This window comes from Salvelinus sp. IW2-2015, unplaced genomic scaffold (assembly GCF_002910315.2).
Source record: "Salvelinus sp. IW2-2015 unplaced genomic scaffold, ASM291031v2 Un_scaffold1140, whole genome shotgun sequence".
NCBI classification, from domain to species: Eukaryota; Metazoa; Chordata; class Actinopteri; order Salmoniformes; family Salmonidae; genus Salvelinus; species Salvelinus sp. IW2-2015.
In genome coordinates, this window is record NW_019942751.1 from 136,411 (window position 1) to 153,069 (window position 16,659).

The 16,659-nt window shown below is 44.7% G+C and overlaps 1 protein-coding gene across 1 annotated transcript in view; it reads right to left on the reverse strand.

Annotated features, from left to right (window-relative positions):
- Positions 1-11,717, reverse strand: part of LOC112069875 (dipeptidase 2-like) — a 17,767-nt gene extending 6,050 nt beyond the window's left edge. Inside the window, 7 exon segments of the mRNA XM_070438760.1 lie at positions 761-830; positions 4,004-4,145; positions 5,844-5,858; positions 5,861-5,972; positions 7,103-7,229; positions 7,632-7,777; positions 11,699-11,717. Of these exon segments, the coding sequence (XP_070294861.1) occupies positions 761-830; positions 4,004-4,145; positions 5,844-5,858; positions 5,861-5,972; positions 7,103-7,229; positions 7,632-7,774 (609 nt within the window). The 5' untranslated portion in view covers positions 7,775-7,777; positions 11,699-11,717.
- Positions 11,718-16,659: the final 4,942 nt, after the last annotated feature.

The window sequence follows — 16,659 nt, forward strand, 5'->3', positions numbered from 1 at the left end:
AAGATCATGTTACCACTTGCTGTGAGGTTTCCCAGTAATTATATATTACGTGCTCTATGTACGCCATTGTGCATATCTGCTGACAGTGAAAAACATACAACACTTTGCGCCAATTATCTACAAACAGTGAACACTTCAAACAGTAAAACGCTCAGTTGCGACTGGGGATCACATCAGTCTTACACAGCTCCCTAAAAATCGTCAAGGATCAAGAATGTTTGTGTACAACTCCTAGAGACTGTGAAGGAAAATGTTATGTTTYTGTATCAAATCAATGCTGCTTTTCTAATAACCATTTGGATGGGTTCATGTGGGTGACTGACTGATCGTGTATGGAGGAATCCTCTCTATCACTGAMAAGTAACTTGGCAGTACGCCCAGAACATTGCTCTGGGTGTTTCAGTTATTTCAGGTATTTCAGTTTCAAGGTCTCAACTTGAAGAGAGGAAGCCTCGTGAGGTATTGGTCCATCACATGCAGGAGCCAATGATGAATAATAAATCAWGTAAATCATGCAAATATAACTGGTCTGTGTAGCAGTATATCAGAGGACTGAAGGGACCYCCCCMGCGGAGCTTCTGATCCACCTGCTCTGACTGTACAAAGTTTGTTCTAACCTCTCCAGCTTGTTGACTTCAGGTGTCCCTGAAGACGTTAGTGTGCCGAAATGTCATTACGCTCCAGTATGACGCCTGAAGTGACCAGCGTAGGCTACAAGTATTGGCTTGAACACAGACTTAGTGTTAAAGGTTCACCTTACCTTACCGAAGTCTGTTAGGCTGTCATTTTCTCTTTGATAGACATCATAAATTGTTGAGGAGGACTCAGCCCTGAAGCAATAAAAAAATACTGTGTTATAGCCCAGTAGCAAGAACCTAAGATGTCAAACCAAAATATAACAAATATTGTGCATGAGTCTGTAAGTTTTGCACAAGTACAGTGAAATGCCTTTCTTGCAAACTCAAAACCCAACAATGCAATAATCAATGCCAATGTATTAAAAAAACAAAAAAACACAAGAAATAAGAATAAGAAATATGAAATACACAATAAAGTAAATAAGTAAGCATACTATATACTGTACAATAAATACTTAAAAAGTAATATCCAATACCATACTTCCATGTGCAGGGATACTGGAGTGATAGAGGTAGATATGTATAGGGGTAAGGGCGCTAGGCAGCAGGATATAAGTTAAACAGAGTAGCAGCAGCTTGCATGTGAGTGAGTGTGCAGGTGTGTAGAGTCAGTATATATGTATATGTTAGTGAGAAAATTATGGAGTGAGTGTTTGTGTGTGTGTGTTGGAGTGACAGTGTGTGTGAGTGTGTAGGGCTCTGTGAGAGCAAAAATATGAAAAAAAAGGTAAATAAAGATACAAGGTAAACTCAGTCCATGTAGCTATTTATCAGTTGTATTGCTTGGGGATAGAAGCTTATGTTGTCTACCCTCACCAACTGGGGTCGGCCCGTCAGGAAGTCCATGATCCAGTTGCAGAAGGAGGTTTTCAGACCCAGAGTCATATGCTTGTTGGCGAGATTGGAGGGGATAATGGTGTTGAACGCTGAGCTGTAGTCAATGAACAGCATTCTCACATAGGTATTCCTATTCCTATCGACTATAGCTCAGCATATAACACCATAGTATCCTCCAAACTCGTCATCAAGCTCGAGACCTGTGCAACTGGGTCCTGGACTTCCTGACGGGCCGCCCCCAGGTGGTGAGGGTAGGTAACAACATCTCCACCCTGCTGATCCTCAACACTGGGGCCCCACAAGGGTGCGTTCTCAGCCCTCTCCTGTACTCCCTGTTCACCCANGATTTTCCCATGATGTCAAGCAAAGATGCACTGCGTTTGAAGGTAGGCCTTGAAATACATCCACAGGTACACCTCCAATTGACTCAAATGATGTCAATAAGCCCATCAGAAGCTTCTAAAGCCATGAAATCATTTTCTGGAATTTTCCAAGTTGTTTAAAAGCACAGTCAACTTAGTGTATGTAAACTTSTGACCCACAGGAATTGTGATACAGTGAAATAATCTGTCTGTAAACAATTGTTGGAAAAATGACTTGTGTCATGCACAAAGTAGATGTCCTAACCGACTTGTCAAAACTATTGTTTGTTAACAAGACATTTGTGGAGTGTTTGAAAAACGAGTTTTAATGACTCCAACCTAAGTGTATGTAAACTTCCGACTTCAACTGTATGCATGTGTTTGTGAGCAAATTATTGAGTGAGTGTTTGTGTGTGTGTGTGTTGGAGTGACAGTGTGTGTGAGTGTGTAGGGCTCTGTGAGTGGGCAAATGTTGAAATAAAAGGTAAATAAAAATACAAGGTAAACTCAGTCCGTGTAGCTATTTATCAGTTGTATCGCTTGGGGATAGAAGCTGTTCAAGAGCCTGTTGGTGTCAGACTTTATGCACTGGTACCTCTTGCCATGCGGCAGCAGAGAAAATAGTCTATGGCTTGGGTGGTTGGGGTCTTAGACGATTTTCTGGGTCTTCTTTTCATACTGCCTGAAATAGAGGTCCTGGATGGCAGGGAGCTCGGCCCTAGTGATGTACTGTGCTTTCTGCATAAACCCTCTGTAGCGCCATGCGATCGAGGGTGGTGCTATTGCCACACCAAGCAATGATGCAGCTAGTCAATATGCTCTCAATGGTAGAGCTGTAGAATCTTTCAGGATTTGAGGGCCCATGCCAAACCCTTTCAACCTCCTGAGGGGGAAAAGGCACTGTTGCGCCGTCTTCACGACTGTGCGTGTGTGTTTGGACCATTTTAAGACTTTAGTGATTTGGACACCTGCTCCACTGCCGCAACGTTGATGTGGATGGCGGCGTGCTCACCCCCCGTTTCCTGCAGTCCTCGATCAGCTCCTTGGTCTTGCTGGCATTGAGGGAGAGGTTGTTGCTCCGGCACCACACTGCCAGGTCACTGACCTCCTCCCTGTAGGCTGTCTCATCATTGCCGGTTATCAGGCGTACCACCGTTGTGTTGGAGTCGTGCGTGGCCACACAGTTGTGGGTGAACAGGAAGCAAAGGAGGGGACTAAGCACACACCCCTGTGGGGCCCCTGTGTTGAGGGTCAGCGTGGTGGAGGTGATGTTGTCTACCCTCACCAACTGGGGTCGGCCCGTCAGGAAGTCCAGGATCCAGTTGCAGAAGGAGGTTTTCAGACAAAGAGTCTTATGCTTGGTGGTGAGATTGGAGGGGACAATGGTGTTGAACGCTGAGCTGTAGTCAATGAACAGCATTCTCACACAGGTATTCCTCTTATCTAGGTAGGTGAGGGCAGTGTGGAAAGCAATAGAGATTGCGTCGTCGATGGATTTGTTTGGGCGGTATYCAAATTGGAGTGGGTCTAGGGTGGCTGGGATGGTAGAGATAATGTGTGCCATAAACAGTCTCTCAAAGCACRTCATGATTACAGAAGTGAGTGCTACAAGGCGGTAATCATTGTAGCATGAAGCCTTAGAGTTCTTAGGTACAGGAATGATTGTGGTCATCTCAAAATGTGGGGATTACAGACTGGGACAAGGAGAGGTTGGAAACTACTGTGAATATGCCTGCCAGCTGTTCTGCACATGCTCTGAGAACGCGCCCTGGAATAACATTGAGACGTGTGGCCTTGCGGGTGTTGACCTGATTAAAGACTCTTCTCACGTCGACCTAGGAGAGCGAGATCACCCAGTCCTCTGGGTCGGTGACGGCCCTCACCCCCGGCTCGATGTTGTTGCTGACAAAGCGCGCATAAAATGCATTGAGTTCGTCTGGTAGAAAGGAATCGTTGGGCAGATCACGGTTGGTCTTCCTTTGTAATCCGTAATGGACTGTAGCCCCTGCCACATGCAGCGGGCGTCAGAGCCTGTTTAATATGATTCCACCTTATTCCTATATTGTCCTTTTGCTCGTTTGATGACTGCGAGGAAGTCATAAGTGTGTGTGTGTGTGTGTGTGTGTGTGTGCGTGCGTGCGTGCGTGCGTGCGTGCGTGTGCTCACCAAGGCGTGTTGCAGGTGTGTGTGAGGGCCATGGAGCGAACCCCCAGCTGGTAAAACATACGCAGGGTTGGCAGGCTGCTGTCTATAGAATGACCTCCCTCAATGCTGATCAGACACGCTATCCTCTTAGTGTCATTTAGTTCTGTTGAATACACACACATGATACACACACACACATCATCATCATCATCATCATCATCATTATCATCATACTACTGTAATTTGGGCAGAAATATGTTTTTACCAGGCATCAACCCACTTAGACACCCACGCATTTCCATATATTGGTGGAAAGATCCATTTGGAAAACCCATCAAATTACTTCAGAGAGCGTAAATTACAGGCCAGAAGACCAGCTGGCAAGTGTCTCCTTGCCCAGTCTATAAGCCCAACATGTTTGAAGCTGCCCACCATTGTTCCTGTTCCTAAGAACTCCAAGGTAACCTGCCTAAATGACTACCGTCCAGTAGCACTCGCATCTGTATTTATGAAGTGCATTGAAAGGCTGGTCATGACACACATCAACACCATCATCCCAGACATCCTGGACCCACTCCAACAGATGATGCAATCTCAATTAAACTTCACACTGCTCTCTCCCACCTGGACAAGAGGGGAAATAACTATGAGAGAATACTGTTGATAGACTACAGCTCAGCGTTCAACACCATAATCCCCTCCAAGCTCATCACGAAGCTCGGGACCCTGGGACTGAACACCTCCCTCTGCAACTGGATCCTGGACTTCCTGACAGGCCGCCCCCCAGGTGGTGAGGGTAGGCAACAACACCTCCGCCATGCTGACCCTCAACACAGGGGCCCCTCAGGGTTGTGTGTTTAGTCCCCTCCTGTACTCCCTGTTCACCCACGACTGCGTGGCCACGCACGACTCCAAAACCATCATCAAGTTTGCTGACAACGCGACGGTGGTAGGCCTGATTACCGACGGCAATGAGAAATCCTACAGCCATAGACTGTTTTCTCTGCCACCGCCCTGCAAACGGTACCAGAGCATCGGCTCTCAGAACAACAGGCTACAGAACAGCTTCTACCCCCAAGCCATAAGGCTGCTAAATAGTTAATTAAATGGTTACCCCGGACTATCTGTATTGACCCTATCTTGCACTGACTCTATACACACTCCCTAGACTATATACTGTATACACCATATACAGCATACACTCACACACACACTACACTGACATTCGCACACGAAACCACACACATTCACATACACTCTGAGTTTTTTTAGGGGGAACAAATACTAAAATCACCAGGAATTCAGAAAAAAATATATAATAACTTAAGAAATCTGTTCACAAGTATTCCCACAAATAAAAAAAGAAACATAATCATGTCTCAATGTAATCAAAGTATGAAACTATTGTTATTGTGACGCCCTGACCTTAGAGAGCCTTTTTATTTGTGATTTGGGTGATTTGGGTGGGCATTCTAGTTTTCTATTTCTTTGTTGGCCGGGTATGGTTCCCAATCAGAGGCAGCTGTCTATCGTTGTCTCTGATTGGGAATCGATATCTTAGTCAGCCGTTTTTTCACCCTAGTTTGTGGGAAGTTGTTTTTGCACAGTAGTGAGAGCCCTGCAGAACTTTAACGTTCGTTTATATTGTTTTGTCTGTGTTTCATTATTAAATTATCATGAACACTTTCTTTGGTCTCACTCATTCAACGACGGAGGTAACAGTTATTTTCAAATGCTAGGCTTATTTGTGGTCAATATGCAGTGTACAAATTATTATAATTATGTTACGGCCAACGACCATTCTCACAGAAAAATATCGGCCCGCGGCTAAATCTACTTGCATACCCCTGGTATATCATACCTTTGGCAGATGTAATAGCTCCAGTTCCGGGTTCTCTGTACACATACGGTTGATCACGTCTATCTGTTCCAGTGTGAGCCTCACAGCATCCTTCGCCTGGGCGCACAACAACACGTAGGCTGCAAACACCTGATCAGAGCATGAGATGGGTCAGAGACAAAGCATGGGGTCAGAGACAAAGCAGATGGGTCAGAGACAAAGCAGATGGGGCAGAGACAAAGCAGATGGGGCAGAACAAGCAGGGGTCAGAGACAAAGCAGATGGGGCAGAGACAAAGCAGATGGGGCAGAGACAAAGCATGGGGTCAGAGACAAAGCAGATGGGGGCAGAGATAAAGCATGGGGTCAGAGACAAAGCAGATGGGGTCAGAGACAAAGCAGATGGGGCAGAGACAAAGCAGATGGGGCAGAGACAAAGCAGATGGGGCAGAGACAAAGCATGGGGTCAGAGACAAAGCATGGGGTCAGAGCAAAGCAGGGGGTCAGAGACAAAGCAGATGGGGCAGAGACAAAGCAAGTGGGGCAGAGACAAGGCAGATGGGGCAGAGACAAAGCAGATGGGGCAGAGCAAAGCATGGGGTCAGAGACAAAGCAGATGGGTCAGAGACAAAGCAGATGGGGCAGAGACAAAGCATGGGTCAGAGACAAAGCAGATGGGGCAGAGACAAAGCAGATGGGGCAGAGACAAAGCAGATGGGGCAGGACAAAGCAGATGGGGCAAGAGACAAAGCAGATGGGGCAGAGACAAAGCAATGGGTCAGAGACAAAGCAGATGGGCAGAGACAAAGCAGATGGGGCAGAGACAAAGCAGGGGGGCAGAGACAAAGCAGGGGGTCAGGAGACAAAGCAGATGGGCCAGAGACAAAGCAGGGGGTCGAGACAAAGCAGGGGGGCAGAGACAAAGCAGATGGGGCAGAGACAAAGCAGGGGTCAGAGACAAAGCAGGGGGTCAGAGACAAAGCAGGGGGGCAGAGACAAAGCAGATGGGGCAGAGACAAGCAGATGGGGAAGAGACAAAGCAGATGGGGAAGAGACAAAGCAGGGGGGCAGAGACAAAGCAGGGGGCAGAGACAAAGCAGGGGGGTCAGAGAGCAACACTTGAGTTAGAAGGGTATTATGGCTTTAGTACAACTCAGTGTGCACATGCACGGACACACATACACACTCACACACACACAGAAACATGCACACGCATACACACGCACACACAAACACACACACACACACACTTAGGCTACTATTAACCATATATTAACCTACCTGAGCGCCGACATGTCCCGTTGTGAGTCTGTTGATGTCCGTGGCCACTTTGCTGATGTTGTGCAGGTCAACCTGACTCAGTCTGTTGTCGTGGAGAATCCTCAGCATCAAAGCTAGGTCATTATGTCTAGGAGAGAAAGGGATGAGGCAGTCAGATGTAATAGAGGCGAGGGACTCAAGGTGGAGCTGGAGGGAGATTTTTATATATCAAATTTCAAAAGCGACAGCTCCATACAGTACCACGTGTGTGTGGGTGAGTTACATACTGAATTACTCAGTTTGGGATGGTAATTATTTGTATTTGGAACCACACTTGTTTTGGATACTTAGTGGTGAAGTTCCAAAAGTTTACTGTTGAAAATCCATGAGCTATTAATATTTTAGGCTGCATATGGTATGGTAAAAAATGTCTATGTATCTCTGCACAGACAAATATATCATTAACCAATAATAAGGCATATTGTAGGATAAACTTGTCTCTATTTTAGGAAAAKCAGAATAACTAAGACAACTTTCCTCTGTTACTTACCCATCAATCAAAGGATATTTTGTCATCAAGCCAAATGCACTTCCTGTTGTAGGATCTCCCGATGTCATCCCACAGAGAAAACACAGCATCAAGTTCGTCCCCAGGTTGAGAAAATCACCTCTATGGAGTATCCGCGATATCATACTCTATAAATAAAATTATTTTAAGACGTGGTAACTTCAATTAGTRCAGTACTTTTAACTTTTGSTACCACTTTAAACAAACTACAATGTATAAACYCTRTATCAAATCAAATCAAATTGTATTAGTCACATGTGCCGAATACAACAGGTGTAGACCTTACAGTGAAATGCTTACTTACAAGCCCTAAAACAACAATGCAGTTTAAGAAGATTTTTGTTTTGAGAAAATAGAAAAATAACAAATAATTAAAGAGCAACAATAAAATAACAGTAGTGAGGCTATATACAAGAGGTACCGGTACAGGGTCAATGTGTGGGGGCACAGGTTAGTCGAGGTAATTGAGGTAATATATACAGTACCAGTCAAAAGTTTGGACACACCTATTCATTCAAGGGTCTTTCTGTATTTTTACTATTTTCTACATTGTAGAATAACAGTGAAGACATCAAAACTATGAAATAACACATCTGGAATCATGTAGTAACCACAGTGTTAAACAAATCAAAATGTATTTTAGATTTCAGATTCTTCAAAGTAGCTACCCCTTGCCTTGATGACAGCTTTGCACACTCTTGGCATTCTCTCAACCAGCTTCACCAGGAATGCTTTTCCAACCGTCTTGAAGGAGTTCCCACATATGCTGAGCACTTGTTGGCTGCTTTTCCTTCACTCTGCGGTCCAACTCATCCCAAACCATCTCAATTGGGTTGAGGTTGGGTGATTGTGGAGGACAGGTCATTTGATGCAGCACTTCACCCCTTTCCTTCTTGGTCAAATAGCCCTTACACAGCCTGGAGGTGTGTTGGGTCATTGTCCTGTTGAAAAACAAATGATAGCCACACTAGATGGGATGGTGTATCGCTGCAGAATGCTGTGGTAGCCATGCTGGTTAAGTGTGCCTTGCATTCTAAATAAATCACAGAGAGTGTCACCAGCAAAGCACCCCCACACCATCACACCTCCTCCTTAATGCTTCACGGTGGGACCCACACATGTAAAGATCATCTGTTCACCTACTCTGCGTCTCACAAAGACATTCCAAGAGTGTGCAAAGCTGTCATCAAGGCAAAGGGTGGCAACTTTGAAGAATCTCAAATATAAAATATATTTTGAATTGTTTAACACTTTTTTGATTACTACATGATTCCATATGTGTTATTTCATAGTTTTGATGTCTGCACTATTATTGTGCAATGTAGAAAATAGTAAAAAATAAAGAAAACCCCTGGAATGAGTAGGTGTGTCCAAACTTTTGACTGGTACTGTACATGTAGGTAGAGGTAAAGTGACTATGCATAGATAACAAACAGAGAGTAGCAGCAGCGTAAAAATGCAAATAGTCCAGGTAGCCATTTGATTAGCTGTTCAGGAGTCTTATGGCTTGGGGGTGGAAGCTGTTAAGAAGTCTTTTGGACCTAGACTTGGTGCTCCTGTACTGCTTGCCATGCGGTAGCAGAGAGAACAGTCTATGACTTGGGTGGCTGGAGTCTTTGGCAATTTTTCGGGCCTTACTCTGACACCATCTGGTATAGAGGTCCTGGATGGCAGGAAGCTTGGCCCCAGGGATGGTCTGGGCCGTACACACTACCCTCTGTAGTGCCTTGCGGTCGGAGGCAGAGCAGTTGCCATACCTGGCAGTGATGTAACCAGTCAGGATGCTCTCGATGGTGCAGCTGTAGAATCTTTTGAGGATATGTTCATTCTCCAGAGGGGGAATAGGCGTTGTCGTGCCCTCTTCACGACTTTCTTGGTGTGTTTGGACCATGATGTGGACACCAAGGAACTTGAATCTCTCAACCTGCTCCACTACAGCCCCGTCAATGAGAACGGGGGTGTGCTCAGCCCTCCTTTTCCTGTAGTCCACAACCATCTCCTTTGTCTTGATCACGTTGAGGGAGAGGTTGTTATTCTGGCACCACACTCCCAGGTCTCTGACCTCCTCCCTATAGGATGTCTCATCGTTGTTGGTGACCACCACTGTTGTGTCGTTGGCAAACTTAATGATGGTGTTGGAGTTTTGCTTGGCCATGCAGTCATGTGTGAACAGGGAGAACAGGAGGGGACTGAGCACACACCCTTGTGGGGCCCAGTGTTGAGGATTAGCGTGGCAGATGTGTTGTTACCTACCCTTACCACCTGAGGGCGGCCCATCAGGAAGTCCAGGATCCAGTTGCAGAGGAAGGTGTTTAGTCCCAGGGTCCTTAGCTTAGTGATGAGCTTTGAGGGCACTATGGTGTTTAACGCTGAGCTGTAGTCAATGAATAGCATTCTCATGTAGGTGTTCCTTTTGTCCATGTGGGAAAGGGCAGTGTGGATAGCAATAGATCTGTTGGGTGGGTCTGTTGGGTGGTATGCAAATTGGAGTGGGTCTAGGGTTTCTGGGATAGTGGTGTTCATGTGATCCATGACCAGCCTTTCAAAGCACTTCATGGCACACACAGACGTGAGTGCTACGGGTCGGCAGTCATTTAGGAAGGTTACCTTTGTGTTCTTGGGCACAGGGACTATGGTGGTCTCCTTGAAACATGTTGGTATTACAGACTCGGTCCCGGAAAGGTTGAAAATGTCAGTGAAGACACTTGACAGTTCGTCAGTGCATGCTCTGAGTACACGTCCGTGTAAAACCTGCGGCCTTGTGAATGTTGACCTGTTTAAAGGTCTTACTCACATCGGCTCCCGAGAGCGTGATCCCACAGTCATCCAGAACAGCTGGTGCTCTCATGCATGATTCAGTGTTGCTTGCCTCGAAGCAAGCATAGAAGTCATTTAGCTCATCTGGTAGGCTTGTGTCACTGGGAAGCTCGCGGCTGTGCTTCCCTTTGTAGTCCGTAATAGTTTGCAAGCCCTGCCACATCCGACGAGTGACGGAGACGGTGTAGTACAATTCAATCTTAGTCCTGTATTGACGCTTTGCCTGTTTGATGGTTCGTCAGAGGGCATAGCGGCATTTCTTATAAGCGTCCGGGTTAGAGTCCCGCTCCTTGAAGCGGCAGCTCAGTGCGGATGTTGCCTGTAATCCATGGCTTCTGGTTGGGGTATGTACAAACGGTCACTGTTGGGACGACATCATCGATGCACTTATTGATGAATCCAGTGACGGATGTTGTGTACTCCTCAATGCCATCGGAAGAATCCCAGAACATATTTCATTCTGTCCTAGCAAAACCGTCCTGTAGCTTAGCATCTACGTCATCTGACAACTTCCGTATTGAGCGAGTCACAGGTAGTTCCTGCTTTAGTTTTTGCTTGTTAGCAGGAATCTAGAGGATAGATTTATGGTCAGATTTGCCAAATGGAGGGCGAGGGAGAGCTTTGTATGCATCCTTGTGTGTGGAGTAAAGGTGGTCTAGAGTTTTTTTCCTCTGGTTGCACATGTAACATGCTGGTAGAAATGAGGTAAAAACGGATTTAAGTTTCCCTGCATTAAAGTCCCCGGCCACTAGGAGCGCCGCCTCTGGATGAAAATTGTCTTGTTTTATTATGGCCTTATACAGCTCATTGAGTGTGGTCTTAGTGTCAGCATCAGTTTGTGGTGGTAAATAGACAGCTTTGAAAAATATAGATGAAAACTCTCTTGGTAAATAGTGTGGTCTACAGCTTATCAATAGATACTCTACCTCAGGCGAGCAAAACCTCTAGACTTTCGTAATATTAGATTTTGTGCACCAGCTGTTATTTACATATTGACACAGACCGTCACCCCTTGTCTTATCGGAGGCAGCTGTTCTATCTTGCCGATGCACGGAAAACCCAGCCAGCTGTATGTTATCCATGTCATCATTCAGCCACAACTCGATGAAACATAAAATATAACAGTTTTTAACGTCCCATTGGTAGGTTAGTCTTGATCGGAGCTCATCCATTTTATTATCCTATGATTGCACGTTGGCTAATAGGACTGATGGTATAGGCGGATTACCCACTTGCAGTCGAATCCTTACAAGGCACCACGACTTACGTCACCGATATCTCTGTCTCTTCTTCATGCGAATGATGGGGATTTGGGCCTTGTCCGGTGTCTGAAGTAAATCACTGGCGTGCGACTCCTTAATGAAAAAATCTTTGTCCAGTACGAGGTGAGTAATCACTGTCCTGATATCCAGAAGCTCTTTTCGGGGGTCATAAGAGACAGTGGCAGAAACATTATGTACAAAATAAATTACAAATAATGCAAAAAACACACAATGGCGCAATTGGTTAGGAGCCCGTAAAATGGCGACCATTTCCTCCGGCGCAATTCTGCTTATATGGCATTCATAAAGCCTTAATAAGCCTTAATAAGCACGACATAATCTATAAACAAAGTAATACTGTATAACGTGTGATATGAAAGGTTTCGGCCTATATATAAATCCAGGGCTTTGGCAAATGTGATCCTTTGCCACTAATTATAAAGTATGACATTTGCTTAAAGGGGCAATCAGCAGATGCTACATACATTTTCTTTTTACAAATTAAGGATATGTGTAAAAAGGCCGTCCTGCTCCTCTCTTCTCGACCTAACTTCACCGCACAGTCCCTTCAGTACTAATACTGTTTACATGTGTGCAAATCTTTGTCTTATAGAACCACAACAATAAGATTCCACGTCAATCAGATTACCAAAACCATATAAACCTCTTCAAATGGAAACAGCTGTGTCTGCGTGTGTGTGTATGGAGGTGACTGTCAAGAGTACTGTGATGGGCCTCAAAATCAGGTTCTAACTGGACAGCACCATAGAGGACAGAACCAAACCAATCTGTTGGGTGAGGGCATTCACAGCCGACCGCTCAGACGGGTGAGGGCATACCAGCCAACCGTTTTTACTTGGTCCTTCTAGACAGATTTTTATTGTTTATGTAACCTTTATTCAACTAGGCAAGTCAGTTAAGAACAAATTCTTATTTACAATGACAGCCTACCCCGGCCAGACCCGAATGACGCTTGGCCAATTGTGTGCCGCTCCCTATGGGACTCCCAATCACGGCCGGTTGTGATACGGCCTGGAATTAAACCAGGGTCTGTAGTGACGCATCTAGCACTGAGATGCAGTGCCTTGGACCGCTGCGCCACTCGGGAGCCCATTATGAATTTATTGGCCAACAGTTTTTTACATGGTCTGTAATTTCTCCGGATTTAGCGACCAATAGATTTTACAATATGTACACATTGATTCTTGAAGAATATCATTTATAGAATGCCTCATGAGTTTAGTTCAACTGTCGTACCCCATCAGAACCCAAAATATAAGCCTGTTTTACTCCAATGTTTGTAAATAGAGTAAATGTAAACAAACACTATATAGCCTAAAACATGATTAAAACTACATGGTAAACTGGGTGGTTCTAGCCCTGAATGCTGATTGGCTGACAACCGTGGTATATCAGACACGGGTATGACAAAACACTTATTTTTGTCATATGGGTATGACAAAACGGGTATGACAAAACACTTATTTTTACTGCTCTAATTACGTTGATAACCAGTTTATAATAGCAATAATGCACCTCAGGGTTTGTGGTATATGGCCAATACACCACGGCACTCTGCATTGCCTTGTGCTTAAAAACAGCCCTTAGCCGCACACCCCCCGTGCCTTATTGTTTAAGTATAATGTTGATACTATGAATAAGAGAGTGGTTACATTTCTCCAGCTGTATGCCTCCGATTTTTACTGAAACATAGGCGGGATGACGGCTTAGTTATTATTTATTCTGCTGACTTTCGCTTRAGGAATGGTTTCTTAAACATCTATATTGGCTTTATAAAGGGTTTATGAAGTCTTCATTAATCCTTAAAAATTGTAGTTCGTTTAAAGTTGAGCATAACATTTAAAGTAACATTTACAGTTAATGGGTCAACAGTTTTAACGAGTGAACTAAAACATTACGCAACTAAATATATGATGCAAATAGGCCTACAAATAACGGAAATTCTATTAAAAAAAACATAATAATTCAGTAAATCTAGGCAACATAATTATTTTAACAGTAAAGTATTTTTAGCAAAACAAAACTCACAGTGCAAGTTGTTCGATCAGCTGGTCGTTTTTTTTTTTACAACGAATGACGCATAAATCCGAACATCACAATTCAATAATGCGAACTTTCTAGCTCCCTCCGCCCAGATGTAGGCTACGTGAGTAACTGAAATACATTGTACTGTAACGCATAGAATAGATCGTGTACATTACGCAGTGTGGTCATAGAGATGGGATTACTGCCATCTACTGTCCAATCTAACTAATAACACTATGGGCCAGTTTCCCAGAGACAGATTAGCCTGAACATAGACCGAGAAATAAAAATGATTTAAATGGAAATCCCCATTGGTCATGTTTTTAGTCCAGCTGTGTCCAGGAAGCCAGCCCTTTAAAGCCACAATCTGCAGTTGCCACATACATTTTTGGATATATAAATTAATATGTACCCATTGATTTTTTAAATAATATATAATTTATGCTTCATGAGCTAAATTCAACTGTCATACCCCATCAGAACCCAAAATCTAAGCTTGCTTTAATCCAATGTTTGTAAACATTGTAAATGTAAACAAACACTGTATAGCCTCAAAACATGCTTAAAACTATAATTTTCATATATTGCATACACAGCTATGTCTATGCATTTGAGAGTGGTTACATTTATCTAGGCCCATCCTTGAGCTTTTTACCGGAACAGAGATGGGGAAACAGCTTTGTTATTGTTTCAACTAAGTATTTCCCCTTTAAGTATTGTACTCATAGCCTAATCTCAGAAATCGCAGACCTAGGTGTGTATGCTGGAACACTGATGAACACTGATGACATTGATGAATGCCCTGGGACTGCCCCGGGTATACCGGGAACAGTTTATTGGCCCAGCGTCGTCCGGGTTAGGGAGGGTTTGGCCGGTAGGGATATCCTTGTCTCATCGCGCACTAGCGATTTCTGTGGCCGTTGATTGCATTCGTTTTGGCTGGCTGCCTCCCGGGCGTGAGTCAGGTGCTCCATTTTGGCCGACGGTAGAGTCGGCTCAAAACAAAAGTGGCCATAGGTTAAGAATGTGGAATAAATTGTAGGACTCTGTTTTCACATGCAAAAAATATTGCTTTTTTCCTCCCCAATTTCGTGGTATCCAATTGTTAGTAGTTACTGTATTGTCTCATCGCTACAACTCCCGTACGTGCTCGGGAGAGACACAACCCAACCAAGCCGCACTGCTTCTTAACACAGCGCGCATTCAACCCGGAAGCCAGCTGCACCAATGTGTCGGAGGAAACACCGTACACCTAGCGACCTGGTCAGCGCGCACTGCGCCCTGCCCGCCACAGGAGTCGCTAGTGCGCGATGAGACAAGGATATCCCTACCGGCCAAACCCTCCCTAACCCGGACGACACTGGGCCAATTGTGCGTCGCCCCATGGACCTCCCGGTCGCGGCCGGCTGCGACAGAGCCTGGGCTCGAACCCAGAGTCTCTGGTGGCGCAGTGGTCTAAGGCACTGCATCGCAGTGCTAGCTTTGCCACCAGAGACCAGAGACTCTGGGTTCGAGCCCAGGCTCTGCCGCGACCGGGAGGTCCATGGGGCGACGCACAATTGGCCCAGCGTCGTCCGGGTTAGGGCTTGGCCGGTAGGGATATCCTTGTCTCATCGCGCACTAGTGACTCCTGTGGCTGACCAGGTCCGTGCGCACTGCAATGCAGTGCCTTAGACCACTGCGCCACCCAGAGGTCCTTTAAAAATTATTGCTTTTGATAAAAACACTTTATCTGTATTCCCAATGAAAGAGTTAGAAAATTGGTTAGAGGATGTAGGTTTCTGAACGATGCATCATGCTGCCTTGTTGACAACATGACCGAGTGGTGCAGATTACTGTTCCATTTGAGAAGGGTGCTCCTCCCTCACTGCATAGCCCGGTGCACTGCGGTTCAGCTGAATCAAACTCCCTCAGTGGTAACATTGTGGGAGGCAACCCATCTGTCTAGAAAGAGATTACTCAATGTCTATAGCAGTGGTTCCCAACCTGGGGTATTAGGACCCCTAGGGGTACTTGGCCTATCAACAGGAGGCAAAGAAAAGCTCGTTTGGCTGTAGAGAAGCTCTGTTTATTATTGATCATTTGTTCATGTTACTTGAGCAGTTCTTACAAAAACTACATTATTTACACAATCAAACCATATAACTATTCTTGATTTAGGCACAAAATATGAGGAAAGCTCAGTCCAAAAGAATAATTCATGTTTTTGATTAGATCAAATATACAATGGTTACAAAAATAACCCCTTATGAATATAAAAATATGACATGGATATGAAAATATGAGTTGATCAATAGCTTGAATCAATGAAAAACTGACTATGTATTTTGTTTTTGACAAGAGGTCCATCTCTGAAACAGTTAGTAGAGACGTCTTACAATCCCAGATGAAACAAGCTGAAGAGAGAGAAATCTTTTGCATCAACCAAACACACAAAAATGCACATCTCACAGAAAGACATCTGCATCATGTGGAAGTTCATGGGAATGTTCTTTGGGGTAAAAGTAAAATAAAGCATTCCATTGTGATTCACGCACAACACCACTCAACTTTAAAAAGCCTTTGAGTTAAAGACATCCAACACATAGGCCTACATATCGTCTGCAAGAATGAACCTACCAGTACGTGAGTGTAGGAATGGAGTGTGTGAGTGAATCAGATAGGTTCATCAGTATTCAAACCCAACTCCTCTGAGCCCATACAGTCTTCTGTACCTCTATCAATGGATGTTTAATACAGTGTAGGTATACTTTGGGAAGTTTTAGAGGTATACAGACTGCAGATAGAAACCACTGGTTGACCTAGAGGTCAGGGATCCACTATTCTATAACTCTGTACTGGTGACGTTTAACTGTCTGTCTGGATACAAAACTATTCCGTCTTCC